Source organism: Pungitius pungitius, chromosome 10 (genome assembly GCF_949316345.1).
Source record: "Pungitius pungitius chromosome 10, fPunPun2.1, whole genome shotgun sequence".
Taxonomy (NCBI): domain Eukaryota; kingdom Metazoa; phylum Chordata; class Actinopteri; order Perciformes; family Gasterosteidae; genus Pungitius; species Pungitius pungitius.
In genome coordinates, this window is record NC_084909.1 from 18246373 (window position 1) to 18262001 (window position 15629).

The window sequence follows — 15629 nt, forward strand, 5'->3', positions numbered from 1 at the left end:
ATAAGTCGTTCACCTTGGACTGAAGCTTGACTTCTGACCTTTGCTGACTTCGGAGTCAACGGGGCTGAAGGGGCCGGACGACTTGTTTCCTTAAGAGACAAACAAAAGCACATTAAGGAGGCGGCTGTTAACGAGCTGTTTTAATTCCGTGATTTGCCAGGTTGTCGTGGGTGCTGCACCTTTGCGTTTCTGTCCGGAGGAGGGCGAGTGGCCGGGCCGGTGCGGCGACCTCTCGGAGCTCGCGTGAGACGCCGCGTCCTCTGCTCCCGCCGCAGCCAGCAGGGACGCGCGGTAGTAGGCCAGCGGCTGCCAGCACTCCTCCTGCAGGTCCGTGACGCGCTCCGCCGTGTGCTTCTGCAGGTACGCGAAGCTGCCCGGACCAGAACACGACTTTCAGAAAGCAAGGCTTTTAAGACACATTGTGACGGGCCTGCGTTCCACGCGCCACTCACACTATCTTCTTGTCCGGTTTGAGGAGTTTGCTGGAGAACTCGCTGAGGATGGTCAGGTAGGAGAGGTACGGCGGCGTAGGGGCGTCCGGGGTCGGACTGAACTCCTGGAACACAAACTCGATGCCGTTCCTGCAAATGTTGACGCACGAAGAGGATATACGCGGAAACTTTAAAGAACAACAACAACAACAAAAAAGTAACGCCGGAGAACTCACCTGTGGACCACAACGACGCACTCGCGGAACTTGACCAGGTCCCCAAAGGTGAGGGCGGACCGCCTGGCGAGCTCCTTGATGCCGGTGAAGGTCTGCACCCCCGGGTGGGCCCCGCCGCCGCTCCCCTGCTCCCCCCTCAGGCGGAGAAACAGCTGAGGACGGCCGACAGAGACGTAGGACATGCGTTAGTAGCAGCTAGCGGCGGCTAGCGTATATTTGAGAATATGCAGGAGGCGAGGGAGTACCTGCTGCAGACAGAGCCCCAGTGTGTGAGCGCTGCCCAGCTTGTCCATCTGTCTCGTCCTGTACATTGTCTCCTTGATGATGTCTCCATAGTCGTCGTTGTACTGGGGAAAGGGACAAAGTTCCAGCCCAGAGTTTGAGTGATACCACATCCCAGATGCCTCCGCTTAGCTTAGCATCAACAAAGGATCTCTCCAAAAGTAACAAAGAAACATCTACCTGGACCTACACTGTTTAAGAATGATGACGTATTGTCCACAACAAAAATAAAAAGGCCAGACCTATTTTGAATCATTTTTTTAAAATGATAAGAATATACATATATTTGTGAATCTGAAGTCACTGGGAGGGATTTACATGAGTTTCTCATGGACGGCCTTAGGCCATTTTCCGGTTTCCAAACTTCATGCTAAGCTAAGCGGCTGCTACCTATTGTTATGTCTTCTTGCCTCATTTTGGCGGGAAAGCGGGACACAATACACCCGTTTCGATCCAGAAAGATAGCGCTCGTTGGATGGTTTTATTTCAGGGGCACGTTTACCTTCAGGTAGTACGCGAAGACCTCGGCGGCTGCGCTCATCTCCAGCACCCCGTGCACTATCAGTTTGCAGAAAGCCGCGAGCAGATTTCTCCGTCTGTGAAGTTCCTCCGGCCTTCCCGCTTCAGAGTCTTGACCGAACCGAGTCGGAGGGGGAGGGAAGAATAGCAAGTGATTAATCATGAGAAATAATAACAGTGGAGAAAAGAACAAAGCTGAGTGCTGCGGTTAGTTTTGAGGACGATGGCTTTAGCAGGTGCAAATCAAAGATAACAACATGAGGCTGGAGTTACGGTTGTGACACCATGTGGCTTCAATCTTTCACAGGGCTAATAAAATGGGCTCAGAGGTGAGCCGAAGTTAATGGAATTTTCTCACGCAAAGAGATTGCCCCTGATTTTATGATTTAACTCAGTGGCCTTGCCCTCCGAGTGATCTGTGATCCAGCAGCTAATAGAAAACACTGTCTGTGTAACACAACCGTTACCAGGCAAATCCAATAAAACAATCGCTCTTTTATTGCATGTTCAAAAACCAATAATCCTGTATTGTATTTGGTTGAACGTTTAAAGGATTCCCACCAGGAAACCGCTATTGCCTTCTCCGGACCATCCCATATTTGGATGCAATATGCCTCTGGAAGCAGAAGATATTGTAAAGATAATGCAATGTAGTAGTTACAGTCACCCTCGAGTGTATTAAATAATTTACGTGCAGGAGTTCACAAAGAAAACAGTGCGTGTTTCCAACGTGTCAATCTTGTTTTTCTTATTTTACTTTTTTTTTTTTTTTTAGAACAGGCAGAAACGTCATCAACTTGACAAGCTGCATTCCTTTGCACCACCAAGTCCAACGTCCTCTTACAGAAATAAGAGCAGCTTGATGCTGACGTTACACACGGGGTCAAATGTCACATCAGAAAGCAGACGTAATTTACTGTTGCAAATGTGAGGCCGTGAACTTTTAATATCCGCGCGGTTGTTGCTCTTCATCGCCGCTGAAGGCCGAGCTCGGACGGAGTGAGAGCGCCATCTGCTGAGTGAAACCCTCACACACACACACCGCTGTGCAAATGTCCCACTAAACAGGCAGGTCAACGCGATTATCTTTAATGGTCCAACCCCTTAACTGCAGAGCAGAGCTCGTCCCCTGTAGACTTCTCTGGGACTGATTCATTAGTTCATAAAAAGAAGCAAAGAATAGTGCATTTAATCCACATCCATCAGCTGTTTTTTCTCCTCTCCCTCCCGCTCAGATTCACCTTGCGACTCGCCTTTTTAAATGCACTTTTATGCTTTCTATAATGTAGTGGTAGCTAAAACTAGGTTAACCATACCCAGCTAGTGACACTAAATGTCCTCCCACTGGGAACATGTCTCCTCATAATGAGTACATTTAGCAGCTCGTAGTATACCCAAGTAGGGATGACAAGTTCATCTTCACTCACTGGTCCATTCGCCCTTTTTCTTATCACCTCTCCACTGTGCTGACAGACTACTGCAATATGCTTTTTGAAAAAATAGTAAGAGAAATTCGAAATATGAAATTCAAGTTGCCCCAAAACACTCAGCTTTGAATTAAAAAAAAACTTGACTGAACTTCATTAGACGTTGAGTCCTCTTCCCTCATTAACACGTGCAGCTGATTTGTCGCTCTCATTCACGTAGATCGCTCTAAAACGTCCCAGTCGAGTAACGAAAAGACTGACGCATGCGCATGAGGGTTTGGTCTCACCGGCGCTCTGGCCGCCACAGTCGGCTCCCACGAAGACGTGGGCGCCGACGAAGGTCACCAGCGCCCTCTGCAGCCTGGGGCCGGGGGTGTAGAGCAGAGGGCCGAAGGAGGAGGGATCCCACCGCTGCAGCTGGTGGGCGTGCGCCGTCAGAACGTCACACACTCCAACGAAGGCCTGACGTGCGGAAGAAATGTAGAGAGGAGGCGGGGAAAAAAGAAGGGACTTGATTGACGAGGCGGAGGGGCGGTTCACCTGCTGCTGCACGCTGTGGTCGGGGTGGGAGAGACAGCGATTACTCCTCTCACAGAAGAGACGCAGCTGGAGTCTCTGGGACTCGGCTTTCTCCTAAAAAACACACACACAGATAAGTTAGTGCCTCTAAATATGTACATTTAGTAAGTCATTTTGTATGAAAAAAGCGGACAAATTGGTCAACAAATTCCTAATAGACGAAAAGCCCATATTTTTCTCATCAAGTTCTCCGAGCCCGAGGTGCCATCGTTAAGACGTCCTGTGTTTGAGAGCGATATTTACCTCACTAGCACAGCAACAAAGGAAGTGAGAAAGCACATGTGTAATGCTAGATGTTTCTGCTTTCAAAATAAAATCCTCAACATGATAAATGAATGCTCATAATAGCTGTCGATTTACTGCTTTGAAATAATCAGTTCCGCTTGATTGAGACAAAAATGTGAAAAAAAGCAAATCAAATATGTTCTTATATATAATAGTTATGTTACTGATGAGGGCGTGCATACTACCCTATGTTGATGATTTCTTGTGTGGACTAGTGGGGCTGAAACTAATCCTTTCTTGACACATTTCTAAATCTTTATACATTCCTACTAGCTCAAAGTAAAGCCGGTGCCACTCACTCTGGAGTTTAAAGTGCCACTGCTGGTGCTGAGGGACCACAGCATGCAGTAGGACAGGCACTGCAGGACCTGCAGCAGCACCTTCAGACAGTAAGGTGGAGACACTTAGGAGCGGGAAGACGGTGGATAGACGCGTTTTCAGAGGTGCAGTGCTGGTACCTCGGGGGGGGCTCCTCCCTCGCCGCTCTCCGCCGACAGGAGGGGGGACAACAGCCCAAACAGGTTCCACTCCAGGAGGTCGTGGCAGCTGACGATATATACGAGGAACGAATAAACACACATCGCCCGGAGGGGGGATAAAAAAAGGGGGGGGGGGGGTGTGCTGTGGCCTTGATCGGCTCGGAAATCTTACTTGTGGAAAGCGCTGAGTTTCTTCAACGTGGCTGAAATGTCTGCAGTTCTCTCTTCGTCAGCAGGGAAACGCGGACTCTCCCCCTGCAACATGGAGTCAGAAAGAATATGGATATGAAGAAAGAAAGATGCATTACACTGTACAAACCCATTTGGACCACTTTTGCATGCAGTGTGAACCCAGCCTGAAGTGCCTTTTTATTTTATTATGTTTTCAGGAGTCCAAAACTAACACACACACACACACACACACTCATGCTAAGGGGCCCCTCCAGTGGGACATTCACCTGGAGCGAGTCCCCCAGCAGAGCGGTCAGGTTGTCCACCCAGCGCCGGACCAGGGAGTCTCGTGCGGTCCGGGCCACGGAGCGCCAGGGCGCCCCCCCCCCACACAGACTGAGGTACGTGCGGGCTGCCGCCTCCAGAAGGGCGGGGCCCGCGGGGCGGTCCAAAGCTGCTCCCATCTCTGCCATCAGCCTGGACGCTGCCTGATGAGGAGCACGGCAGAGAGGCTTTAGGATTGATTGGACAGAAGGGTGAAGGTGAAGGAGCCGCGTGACTCGTCTCGTTCATCACACACCTGAGGGGTGTCGGCCTCGGGACACTCCGGGAGGAAGTACTGAGGAATCTTCATCAGGGAGGCAACCGTGTCACAGCTACCGGAAAACTGCACGTACAATACGATCATATAAAGCGTGTAGAATACCTGCTGAGTGTTCCTCACACAGAACCAATGAGCTGATGACATGTGGAATAAAGGAATACCTTAGCCAGTAAGTCAGGAAGCACCACGAGAAGATGCTCAGTGAGCTTAGTACAGTCATCCAGCTGGCTTCTCTTTTCCCTGGCACTCATCACCTGAAAGCAAGACACACAAATCATATCAAGAGCGATCAAATGACCCGCATTCAGGAGGGCTATTCAAAAAGAGCCAATCGTCATGCTGATGGTCTCGTTTACTTAAAAAGGGTCACAGCTTACAGTAACTTTAATGTAGCTTCACCTCAAACCCCTACAGCAGTAAAATGCTGCTGAAGCATTTGTTGCATTAGCATTAAATCTATAAAGTGTATGTCTGTTAGAAGGGCCGTTTCTCTGCAGAATGAGTTGCTATTCAAGGCTTTTACATAGTAGTATGGGTACTTTGATTCATCTATATTACCTATTTATTCATGATCTTGATACTTCTCTGTACATTAATGAGGGAGGACCCCCTCCCCTTCCCCTCCACTGACCTTCTTGGCTCCGCTCCTTCCTGCCAGCGCCGGCCCCTCGGAGGCCTGACGCACCGAAGCTACAAGGATCTCCACAAGCACCACCTGCTCTGCCCGGGTGAGACCTACACACACACACACACACACACACACACACACACACACACACACACACACACACACACACACACACACACACACACACACACACACACACACACACAAACACACACACTGCATGTGACTCCCCCCTAAAGGTGGATTGTGAATGTCTATGGTGGATATGTACTGTACTGCAAAACAAGCACATTAGAAGATGGACCAAGCTCTGAATCCCAAATTACAATTAACTGAAATTTTAAAAATGTAGAAGTGCTTTGTTTTACAGACTCTACAGACATACATGGCGACAACAACAAACAACAACAAAGAAACACATTCACTATGTCCGTCTATTGGACGTCACAAATCAGCTAAACAATCAGCCACTCACCGGGGCTGCGTGAGGAGGGCTCCTGCAGCAGAATCGACGTGAGCGTGGGCCAGTCCTTCAGCAGGGCGCCGCCGCCGTCCCACAGACTGTCCACGAGGTACGCCACGTGGCTCCGCAGCTGGAAGACAAGAGGGACAGCGCAGTCCATCCCGCGCTCTCTCGCCCTGAGCTTAAAAACGGAAGCAGCGAGGGTGGTGCATCACCTCGGACTCCTGGTGGAAGTGCAGCAGAGCCCGGAGGCGGGCGGATGTCTGTCGCTCACGTGCCTCCTCCTCGTTGATTTTGGTGTCAGGCGCGGGGGCTTCAGTGTTCAGAAGCCTGACAGAGAGAGAGAGAGAGAGAGAGAGAGAGCAGCCATGTTTGACCACAAACTCAAAATGATTGAGTTTAGTTTTGGTTTTCCAAGTGACGGAGATGAACGCACCGCGCGAAGAGCAGCTCCCCCGCAGCGGCAGCGAGAGGCCGCTGCGAAGAGTAGACGAGCCGCAGCAGCCGCCGGTAGTCCTCGTCACTGAGAGCGCCGTCAGACGTCCTGAGAGGGGGGGGGGGGGGTCAGAGGCGGTTTGATGCCGGGAGGTGCCAATGGAATTGATCGGGAAGGGATGGAGAAGGCTGGCGACTCACTTGGAGACGAGCAGCAGCAGTTTCATGGTCTGCACCGCCACCTCGCTGTCCTTGTCCAAGGTCATGGAGACCATCCGGTCCTGGGGAACAAACATGAGCTCATCTCATCGTGGGCGGGAACATTGAATCAGCTTTGTTGAACGCAAAAAAAAAATATTTATCCAAAAGACAGACAGTTTTAGCTTTTGTGGGACACTTCGGGGGGAGCAGCGGGAACCAGAGGGTTTGTGTCCGCCGAGTCAATGTCATCCAATATTAACTCTCTTTAAGTTCCAAGCAGCAGCTTTTTTAACAGCGAGCTGAGATTCCCCATAAAGGCCCACCGAGTGACATTGTTTTAACATTCTCATTTGATCCATGATTCTTATGAAAATATTGATCACAGCCCCCTTAAGAAACCGTGTCTGCTGAATGTGTAAATCCATGCAACTTTTGTAAGTAATGAATCATTTTATTTCAAATAAAAAGTCTATAAATAAATAAAAATAAATAATTCATTATTATACAATCTAAGGAATGCAACTTCAAGCAGAATGGTTCACCTTGAAGCGGCTGGTGAACAGGTCCAGTTTGGGGAGGAGCGCAGGATCGCCATACAAAGCCTGGAGGCCCAACACACACCTGAGACGCACATCAGGCACCTGAAAGCCGGATTTCACAGCAGTCTACATTCCGAAAGACTTTTTATCCACAGAGAGAGACGCAGACTAAATCTGTGTGATCTTACCTTGTCGTGCATCATCCAGCCCACGTACTTAAGGCAGCTGTCGTTGAGAAATGCGGAGCCGTAGAGCTTCATCCACAAACCCAACTCCTCCATACAGAGGGAGCGGATTTCTGGAAGCACATCGCTACACACACACACACACACACACACAATCAGCTCTAAATGTACTTGTATGCACCTGGAAACCACAGTGTCAAAGAAACATTTACCGATATCTTTTCAGGAAGATTCCTTTGAAGACGACATCCATCATGGTCTCCACCTCCGCCCTCTTCTCCCGCAGCTTCAAGGGCACGAGTTAGACTTCACTTAAGGAGATCAGAGACAGAGGCCTTCATAGAGGGCGAGGGACGCCGGTCTCACCTCTGTGATCTTCCCCTGTATCCTCTGCTGTTTCAGAGGGCTTCTCCGTCTCGTCGTCTTGGTCTTCTGCACCCGGTGCAACTCGTGGCTGTTTTCGATGGCGCCGCTCAGGCTCAGAGCCACGGCCACCAGCGAGCTCAGCAGCTTCACCGCTTGTCCCGGGGGACACGGAGCGAAAAGCAAAAAAACGTCATTGACCGGGTTTCTGTGTCAGTTTGTGTGCGTATGTTCTCTTTTCTATTTATTTGGCTTTTTGGAGAAAAACAAGTACGGACTAAAGGTGTAACACAGAAACCTCTGTATGTTTACAGTGTATAAAAGCATGTTGTGCAGTGTGTCGTATATTTGTTCATGTTAATAGCCGAAAGCACAGGTACATTTGAAGAGAAGGAGGAAGAAGAGAGAAAAATAAATGAATGAATAAATGATAAATTATGTTCACAAGAAGGATTGTTGTAATAATGTTAATCATATAACTATTGTTACTATGATAACCTAGAGTTATGATAGTAAAAATATGGGTAATTGTAATAGAATTTTAAGAAGGTAAACATGAAATAGAATAACAACAATAAGAATAAAAGGAAATTAGTCAAAATAAATCAATAAATAAAAAGGACTTTCCACCCGCTTTTCTTTCCCCGACTTTGGTCTCCTTGAACCGTTTCCTTTTCCTTTGCCCCTGCACCCAGACTGCTAGGAAAGAGCCCCTCTCCTATTGGCCCAACCGGTCCATTCCTCACCTGCGAGCGTGCAGGTGTGTCTGAAAGCCCGCACGCAGGAGTCCGACAGCTCGGCGAGCAGGCAGATGAGGCTGTTCATCAGGTAACCGTCGAACATGACGCCGCGCTGACACTGAGCCACGAGCGCCGCCACAAAGTCGCAGAACTCGGAGTGGAACCAGCGGCCGTACGGTCCGGGTTGGGTCAGAGGATACTCGGCACTGTCCTGCAGAGAGGGCAGGGAGCAGAGAGCGGACGCCCTGAAGGCCAGCAACGACTTGAAGGTTAGAGAAGAGTCACTTAGATGTTGGGCACGTTTACTTCCCTGAGGTGGAGGAGTATGTTGGGACGGGTCAGGGATCACTCTGGAACTTAAACCAATTGGAATTCAGTTCAGTTAGAAGCAAAGAAAGAAAGAAGCTGGTGGTCCTCAAGGCTCAAGGGAGAATTGCTCTCCACATGAAGGACTGAGCAGGGGGGAGAGAAAGCGTGTCCCCTCAGTGCCGCGGCGCACGCCATCAAGAAACAAACAGATAAGAAGAGCACAGCAGCATTAGGTGGTACGGACACGGTGAAGTCATGATTGGCAGTGGGCCGTGAACCCGCCTACTCCTCCAGTGTCACTGCTCAATGCAGCCAATGAAGTTATGAATGAAAAGTGTCCAGATTCTCTGATTACTCCTCTTGAGTCTTTCTTATGAAGGGAATATGTGAATGTATTGATATTTCAGCAGCTGGATATTCTATAGCTGTGTTGAATGTACTTTTCATTAGTAGTTTTATTGTTTATTTGGCTTTTTTTCAGTTTGCCTGTTTTTCTTTGTTTAAATGTTTTACTTATTGTCATTGGTGGGTGTTGATTTATTGTTATTTTTTTGGTCTAAAGATATAATTGTGAAGAAATGCAGCTAACTGGACAATTCCGTTAAGCAGGGAGGTACTACTGACTATGTCCGTGGGCCACGTGACCGTGAGGATCCACGGAAAGGCCAAGAACTTCTTATACTGCAGACCAGCGACCTGGAACAAACACAGTTGTGCAGTTTTAGTACGAAGTGTTTGATTCCACAAAGACGGCGAGGAGGAGGACCTCTTACCTCATCCAGTTCCTCCACCATCTTGCTCATGACGTCACGGTCTTCTTTGCCCTCACACATCTCTGCTGTGACCACACCTAGGAGAGGCAGAGGCCTGCTGAGTGAGTTCTTATTTTTAATGTAATTAAAAGTGTAATTAAGTGTTCTATTTGTCTTTTTCAGAGTGACTAGAAGCAGAGGTCCTCACTTAACAGCCTGCAGTCCGCTATTGGTAATGTAAGAATGCGTGAGTGAGTGTCCTCTGCTTGCCTTTGCAGCCGCAGCATTGGATGAAGAAGCTGATGAGGTCGAGGAGAGAGGAGTCTCTGCGCGTCCCGTAGGCCTCGATCCAATCACCAATCACCGCCTGCTCAGGGTCAACAGGTGTGTTTGCTTACAATCAGAATATGGGCTCATACCTGTGTGCAGCTGCTCATCAGCTGAACACTACTCGGAATATTAATGTGCGCATAAACCTTTCAACACAATGAATCAATTACTTCCTTGACTATAAATAGAAGATGAGCTCATGTCTTCTGTGCGAGACGTGAGGGTGAGCAAGCCTCACCTGCATGGCACTCCGGCCCATGCTGAGCACGTCGAACAGGGTGACGGCCTCCGCGTGTCTCCGCTTCCCGCGGCGGCCTCCTGCCCGGCTAGCGCTGCTGCGACCGGCCTTGGCACCTTTGCTCTGGACATTCTCAAAGCCCTCGTGTGGCCTTTTCCTTTGTCTCTGTGGGTTTTGAAGGAGTGGCAGTAAGCACGTGAGCTCAAACGGGCTGAAGCCCCCTTTAAAATGTTCTTCAGCCCCCCTGAATTTGTCTCTCTTTAATAGAGTCGGGTGAGGCAGGAGACTGACAGGGCTGAAGTGATGGAGGTCAGTGGTCTACAGGTGGACAAGCAAACAAGTTTTTTATTGATCTGGTAGAACTGTTGAGGTGTCAGACCTAGGCTACTACAAGACAGAACCTAAACTGGATTATTTCACGATATTTTCGAGTCAAAGTTCATATCTGTTTTTTTTTTCACCGTGACCCTAAATTTCTGTCTATTTATATATAATGAATGCAAGCCGGTTTACCAGGATTCTCTTCTAACACTGCTCTCCTTGTGAAGAGCCACCATCAGGCCTTGAGAAACTGCATGCTAAATGATGAACACCTACCACGCTCTTCCGACTGCTCGCAATCCCCAACTCGTCCTCGGATTGATTGACAGCCCTGGAGGTGTTTGCCTCATCGTGAGAATTCTTACTGGAAAGTCAAAAGATTACATTACCAGACTAGAAAATCCAATTGGCAACCTCTGGTTCTGCAGAGAAACTGGATTGTATGGAAGTCTATGAGAGAAAATGTCAACTCCTCACTTGATTTATTACCTCAGTAAACTTTATAAACATGTGTTCATGGTTTCAAGTCTTCATTACAGCATGGAAATGAATTATGAATTTTGAATTATAAATGATGGTCCATTTAGGATCAAATGGACCACAAAGCAGGAAATGCTACAGCCACATCTTATTTACAGTCTAGATTAGCATTCAAGGACCGGTGATTGAAAGTAACTAAGAACATGTGATCAAGTAGTATATAAATACAATTTGAATGTACTTTTAATTTTCTTAAGTACAACAAATACAGGTTAATTTATTGTTTTACACCTCTACATTTATGTTACTGCTGTAGTTACTTTAACTTTACAAACACAAAACATGATCCACTCATTAAATACTTTATAAAGAGAATGTTTATATGTATATTTGATGATAATTTGTGTGTACACATTTTGTGCATAGCATTTTTTAATCATCTTCACGTACATTGAATACGCCAGGTGCTACAGCTCTGAAAGAGGCATTTTTCTGCAAAAGTAGTCATTTTACTTCTAATACATTAAAGTACATTTAGTAGCAATAATCACCTCTACTGAACGTTGGATGCTGCACTGGGAAAAATAAGGGTTTATCTTGATCTTACTTCTGCTCTGCGGGCCTGGATGCAGCAGTGGGGTCTTGGATCATCTCCTCAGATCTCAACACAGCGCTCAGGTGTCTGCATCTGGAAGTACAGTGAGATGAAGGAGGGTAAAAATAAAGATAAAGATATTTCAGACCGATTGTGCATCAGAAAAACACAAATAACGGATTAACATCTGTATAGAGAAGGGACATTGCCAATAACGACCACATCCAGTGAAAGGGGTACTGGTGGGGGGCACTCTGCATGAATGCATGCCCCCCCCAGTGAGGAGCTGTCAGAAGGGATGTAAAGGGCTGCACGTGGACACTCCGGCAGAGCAGATGCTTCTGGCCCCACGAGGCTTGAAGTAATACAACGCGTTGCTGTTCGCGGTGTTTACCTCGAAACAATGAGGACTGACAGGTAAACACACGGCTCGACGGTCCTCAACTTTTCAAACTTACCCTCTTCCCATTGATTCATCCTTCCATGATGTTCATTGACATCTTAAATCTTAAATCCGAACGCTGTCAGTCTAAATGTATGTAGATAAGTATATATAAAACATTTTAAACCTTATCCTCCGTCTTTTCTCAGCAGCTCTCATAGTCAAGCGAGGGGACAGCCTAGCGCATTGTTGATTGGCTGGTGAGCCAAATAGAACGTATGCGATTGGTTACTGCAAAGCGTCAGTCGCATTTCAGCCCCTCCCCCACCGGCTGTCACAGAAAGACGGGTCCGTCCGACTCGGTTCCTCAGATTACGTCAGCGCTGTCAACATCTGTCGGGCGCGTGAGAGATGAGGTGGTCTGTGGACAGGACTCGTCGCAGCATGATAGGTCTTCCAGATGTTAGTTCAGGAGGGAGCTGCCGTGGTATTTTAGGAGTTAACTCTGCGTACGAGTTGAACAGCAGGAGGAGCCATTGACTCATGAATAATACGAAAATGGAGGAAAAAAATCCTATATCTTAAAATAAGACAAGGATTCCATCCTCATTGCTCTTGGATATAATGGATATGAACACAAAGACGTTTCCCTATTGCATTACATTTTATTATTCCACTTTAGGTACAAAAAAAGAAGAAGAAAGTTTAACAGTAGTTATGACCGTAGTGCAAGGAGGGATTCATACATTACATTCATCGCTAACTGACTCACCGTAACTAATATGGACCACATACAGGAGGACGACTTATATATTTATTTATATATATATACATAAACCTACATCATTTGTAAAAGGAGTACACAATCCCACTGGTTGAATTCAATAACGTAGCACCGTTTCACAGTCGTGACAACACCAGTTCATCAAGAGGAGCCTTGAGAGACCTGGGACACGACGTCAGGATTCAAAGACACAGAGGCGTCGGCTTCGGGGGGGGGGGGGGGGGGGGGGGGGGGGTCAGGAAAGGAACTGGGACACGAAGGTCACGGCCTGGTCAAGTTCCTCGGTCAGCTCCTCGGGCAGCGCCAACACCAGCGAGGACAAGCTGTGAGTCAGTTGTAACGCCCTGCGCGGGGAGGGGTGTTGACGTCAGGTTGTTGCTGCGTTAATCATCGTCAACTCGACGCTTGGACTCCAACTCACCATTCGATGTAGTTGGCGGCCAGCTGAGGTTCATGCCGGGAGCCCTCCTCCGCCACCAGAGACTGCTTCAGCTGTTTGAAGTTGGCCTCGATGTCTTTCTTCAGTTTGGAAAAAGCCTGAATTCCTCTGAATGAGCAGACGACTTGCTGCAACAACAAAACAGAAAAAGGGCAATGTTTAAAAGCACAGCAGAATGAAGACATAGAAGTTGGTGCGCGGTAGAGATGTTTTGTCCTCACATAAATGACGGACAGCTGGTGGGCAATGTATTTGTGACTCCCGAGGTGCCGGATGTCTTCTTCCAGCTGTTGACTCAGCACCAGGAGCTGGTTCAGCTTTGTGACGTGGGAGTAGTAGTCTGCAAGAAGAAGCATCGGCTAACATTAGTCTGTTTCTCCGGGGGGGGGGGGGGGGAGAGAACATCCAGCAAATGTAGCTCCTTTACTCAAAATAATACCCCAAAACAGACCAGGACTATTAGAGAGATGTGCGCATCGAGCAGATGAAGAGGCCCCTGTGAGTGTTAATTCAAGGTAGATCCAGTCTTGAATATATAATTAATGAACTACTGGTTTGATCTGTACAATCTAAAACAAGATACCATAATCCATAAGGCAATCTTTCACACGTGTTGTGTGTACAATCTTACTTTGCACATTAAATCCTGACTGTCAAATAAAGTAAAAACTATTTCAACTTGGAATTTGAGTTCCAAGTTTAAGACGGATACAGGTACAATACGCATTGTTATTAATAGAAAACTGTAAACTAAAGTTTTACAATTGTTTTTTCTTTCTTTAACTGAATCCCAGCTAGAATAAAAAAGACCCTGGTGTATAATTTTCCATTCTAAAATGATGCATAATCCAAAACAACAACTGATTGAATTGCATCCTCTTCCCTGTCCTCTTACTGTCCATCGGCGGCCTCTCCAGCATGTCCACTGGGCTGCCTTGAATGAGGAACACCTCTACACGGGGGAACATGACCGAAAGACCCACCATGTCCAGGTAGTCCTGAGGAGACACATTAGCACTCTGTTTTTAATTGCCCTGAATTCAAGCCCCTTTAAGGAGGGGTGCAACGCGAGAGCTCGCGTTTAATTCGGACAACACCATCGGATGTGATACCTCCAGCTGGGGCATGGGCTTTGGTAGATGTTCAAGGCACTGCAGCATCTGGTCAAGAATCTCTGATCCTTGAGCCTGAAAAGTATCCGACTCCTCCGGGCTGCAGCCGTGTCCCAACTGTTCCTGGAACTGGAGAGGAGGAGGATGGGAAATGCTTGATGAACAATGTCTTGTCATCTCTTATACAACATGATGTAGTAAGATAATTGACTCGCTTTAAATGGATGTGCATTTTGCATTAATAGAGCATGAATCCAAAGACAAATGATAATTTGCTTTGGTTATGACTAATGGAGATGCATGGGGCATTTATTTTTTACTCCTATCAAATGTCCCCCGAGAGTCGGACATTAGGACAGAAAGTGCAGGAGTTGCATTTAGGTGCAAAGTGTACCTGCTGCATCTGTGCCCTGATGAGGAGGTCCAGCTGCCCGCATAGACACAACATCTCCAGGCCCACCTGCTCCGGACTCAGCTGGACCGGCATCAGAGGTCTCCTCACCTGTAGCTCCACTGACCACACGGCAACCAATCAGCAGGTCTGCCTGTCTCTCTCTCTCTCTTTGATAACGAACATTAACTCACAACGTGTGCGCGTGCATGCGTGTGTGCGCGCGCGAGGGGCTACAACACAGGAAGGATGGAGGACTTTAACGGGGAGTCGGGGACCGGAGGGGAGTGGTCAGTGAAATGAGACGTAGCACACTCCCCAAGATGCAATTTCAACACCGGACGGATGTTAACGTCCATAAACAATGAAGCACGAAGGCGTTGTTGGACTCACCTTTGAAGGCTCCGCGGTAAACGCACGGCCGGCAGAGCGGCTCGGATGAGCTCCCCGCCATGTCGGACTAAAACCTGTGCTTATCTCGCTATTCTGCTAAATGCGCATTGCTGATAAAAGCCATAGTCAGCAAAAGCGACCCCCATTTGAGGCTGTGGAGAGAGAGAAATGAAAAAAAAAATAGACGGATAAGGGACTATCTATTTAGTCATTTTGTAGGAAGTGTCCAATCCATCGCGTGAGGGTGCGTTCACGTGTCAAACGTTCAGTCGGAGTAAATGAAAGCCGGCGTCTCTTCGTCCGCGAGTCGTTCTCCCGCAGGTGCCGACGGTCAGGCGCATCCGCGATGCGGAGAATACACCGTCAACTACCGGGGGATCCATGCAGCTATGTAATAACACTACATATTAAAAGACAAAGCCCACGCCCTTTGCAGGCTCGGTCTGTGATTTGCGGTTTTGAACGCCCCCTCCCTCCCAACAGACTGCACCCGTCTGCATGATGTCATGCTCTGGAGCTGAGGATGCAGACTTTAT

At 47.9% G+C, this 15629-nt stretch overlaps 2 protein-coding genes across 5 annotated transcripts in view; both read right to left on the reverse strand.

Annotated features, from left to right (window-relative positions):
- si:ch211-269e2.1 (cohesin subunit SA-2) overlaps nt 1–12314 on the reverse strand; it is a 13828-nt gene extending 1514 nt beyond the window's left edge. The window contains exons 1-31 of one of the 4 annotated variants that reach the window (XM_037487789.2): nt 12051–12299; nt 11605–11685; nt 10794–10881; nt 10197–10361; nt 9899–9995; nt 9650–9726; nt 9501–9572; nt 8574–8778; nt 7831–7982; nt 7677–7750; nt 7468–7591; nt 7283–7381; nt 6741–6820; nt 6541–6648; nt 6320–6434; nt 6117–6234; nt 5645–5748; nt 5175–5267; nt 4990–5076; nt 4697–4897; nt 4411–4493; nt 4218–4305; nt 4059–4139; nt 3436–3528; nt 3183–3357; nt 1452–1579; nt 913–1014; nt 668–819; nt 453–581; nt 180–370; nt 14–89 (exon numbers count right to left, since the gene is read on the reverse strand). In XM_037487789.2, coding sequence (XP_037343686.2) covers nt 14–89; nt 180–370; nt 453–581; nt 668–819; nt 913–1014; nt 1452–1579; nt 3183–3357; nt 3436–3528; nt 4059–4139; nt 4218–4305; nt 4411–4493; nt 4697–4897; nt 4990–5076; nt 5175–5267; nt 5645–5748; nt 6117–6234; nt 6320–6434; nt 6541–6648; nt 6741–6820; nt 7283–7381; nt 7468–7591; nt 7677–7750; nt 7831–7982; nt 8574–8778; nt 9501–9572; nt 9650–9726; nt 9899–9995; nt 10197–10361; nt 10794–10881; nt 11605–11685; nt 12051–12061 — 3449 coding nt within the window. In that variant the 5' untranslated portion in view covers nt 12062–12299. Of the gene's footprint in view, nt 1–13; nt 90–179; nt 371–452; nt 582–667; nt 820–912; nt 1015–1451; nt 1580–3182; nt 3358–3435; nt 3529–4058; nt 4140–4217; nt 4306–4410; nt 4494–4696; nt 4898–4989; nt 5077–5174; nt 5268–5644; nt 5749–6116; nt 6235–6319; nt 6435–6540; nt 6649–6740; nt 6821–7282; nt 7382–7467; nt 7592–7676; nt 7751–7830; nt 7983–8573; nt 8924–9500; nt 9573–9649; nt 9727–9898; nt 9996–10196; nt 10362–10793; nt 10882–11604; nt 11686–12050 lie in introns of those variants that run through there. The other 3 variants (XM_037487788.2, XM_037487791.2, XM_037487792.2) reach the window with 3 other exon arrangements.
- A 263-nt stretch (nt 12315–12577) lies between these two features.
- si:ch211-218d20.15 (uncharacterized) lies at nt 12578–15580 on the reverse strand. Its single transcript, XM_037487797.2, has 7 exons — nt 15094–15580; nt 14704–14822; nt 14310–14438; nt 14093–14195; nt 13419–13537; nt 13180–13325; nt 12578–13102 (listed from the first exon to the last, which is right to left on the reverse strand). Exons 1-7 carry the CDS (start codon nt 15152–15154, stop codon nt 12994–12996), a joined length of 786 nt encoding a protein of 261 aa, XP_037343694.2. The 5' UTR covers nt 15155–15580; the 3' UTR covers nt 12578–12993.
- Between the last annotated feature and the right edge of the window lie 49 nt (nt 15581–15629).

What these genes read in the sequence shown, in the direction of transcription:
- si:ch211-218d20.15 (XM_037487797.2), bottom strand. Translation starts at nt 15,154, where the DNA reads ATGGCGGGGAGCTCATCCGAGCCGCTCTGCCGGCCGTGCGTTTACCGC. An exon ending in TCAGGGCACAGATGCAGCAG is followed by an intron (nt 14,439 to 14,703) that starts GTACACTTTGCA and finishes CCTCCTCTCCAG; the next exon opens with TTCCAGGAACAGTTGGGACA. An exon ending in GGAGAGGCCGCCGATGGACA is followed by an intron (nt 13,538 to 14,092) that starts GTAAGAGGACAG and finishes TTCTTCTTGCAG; the next exon opens with ACTACTACTCCCACGTCACA.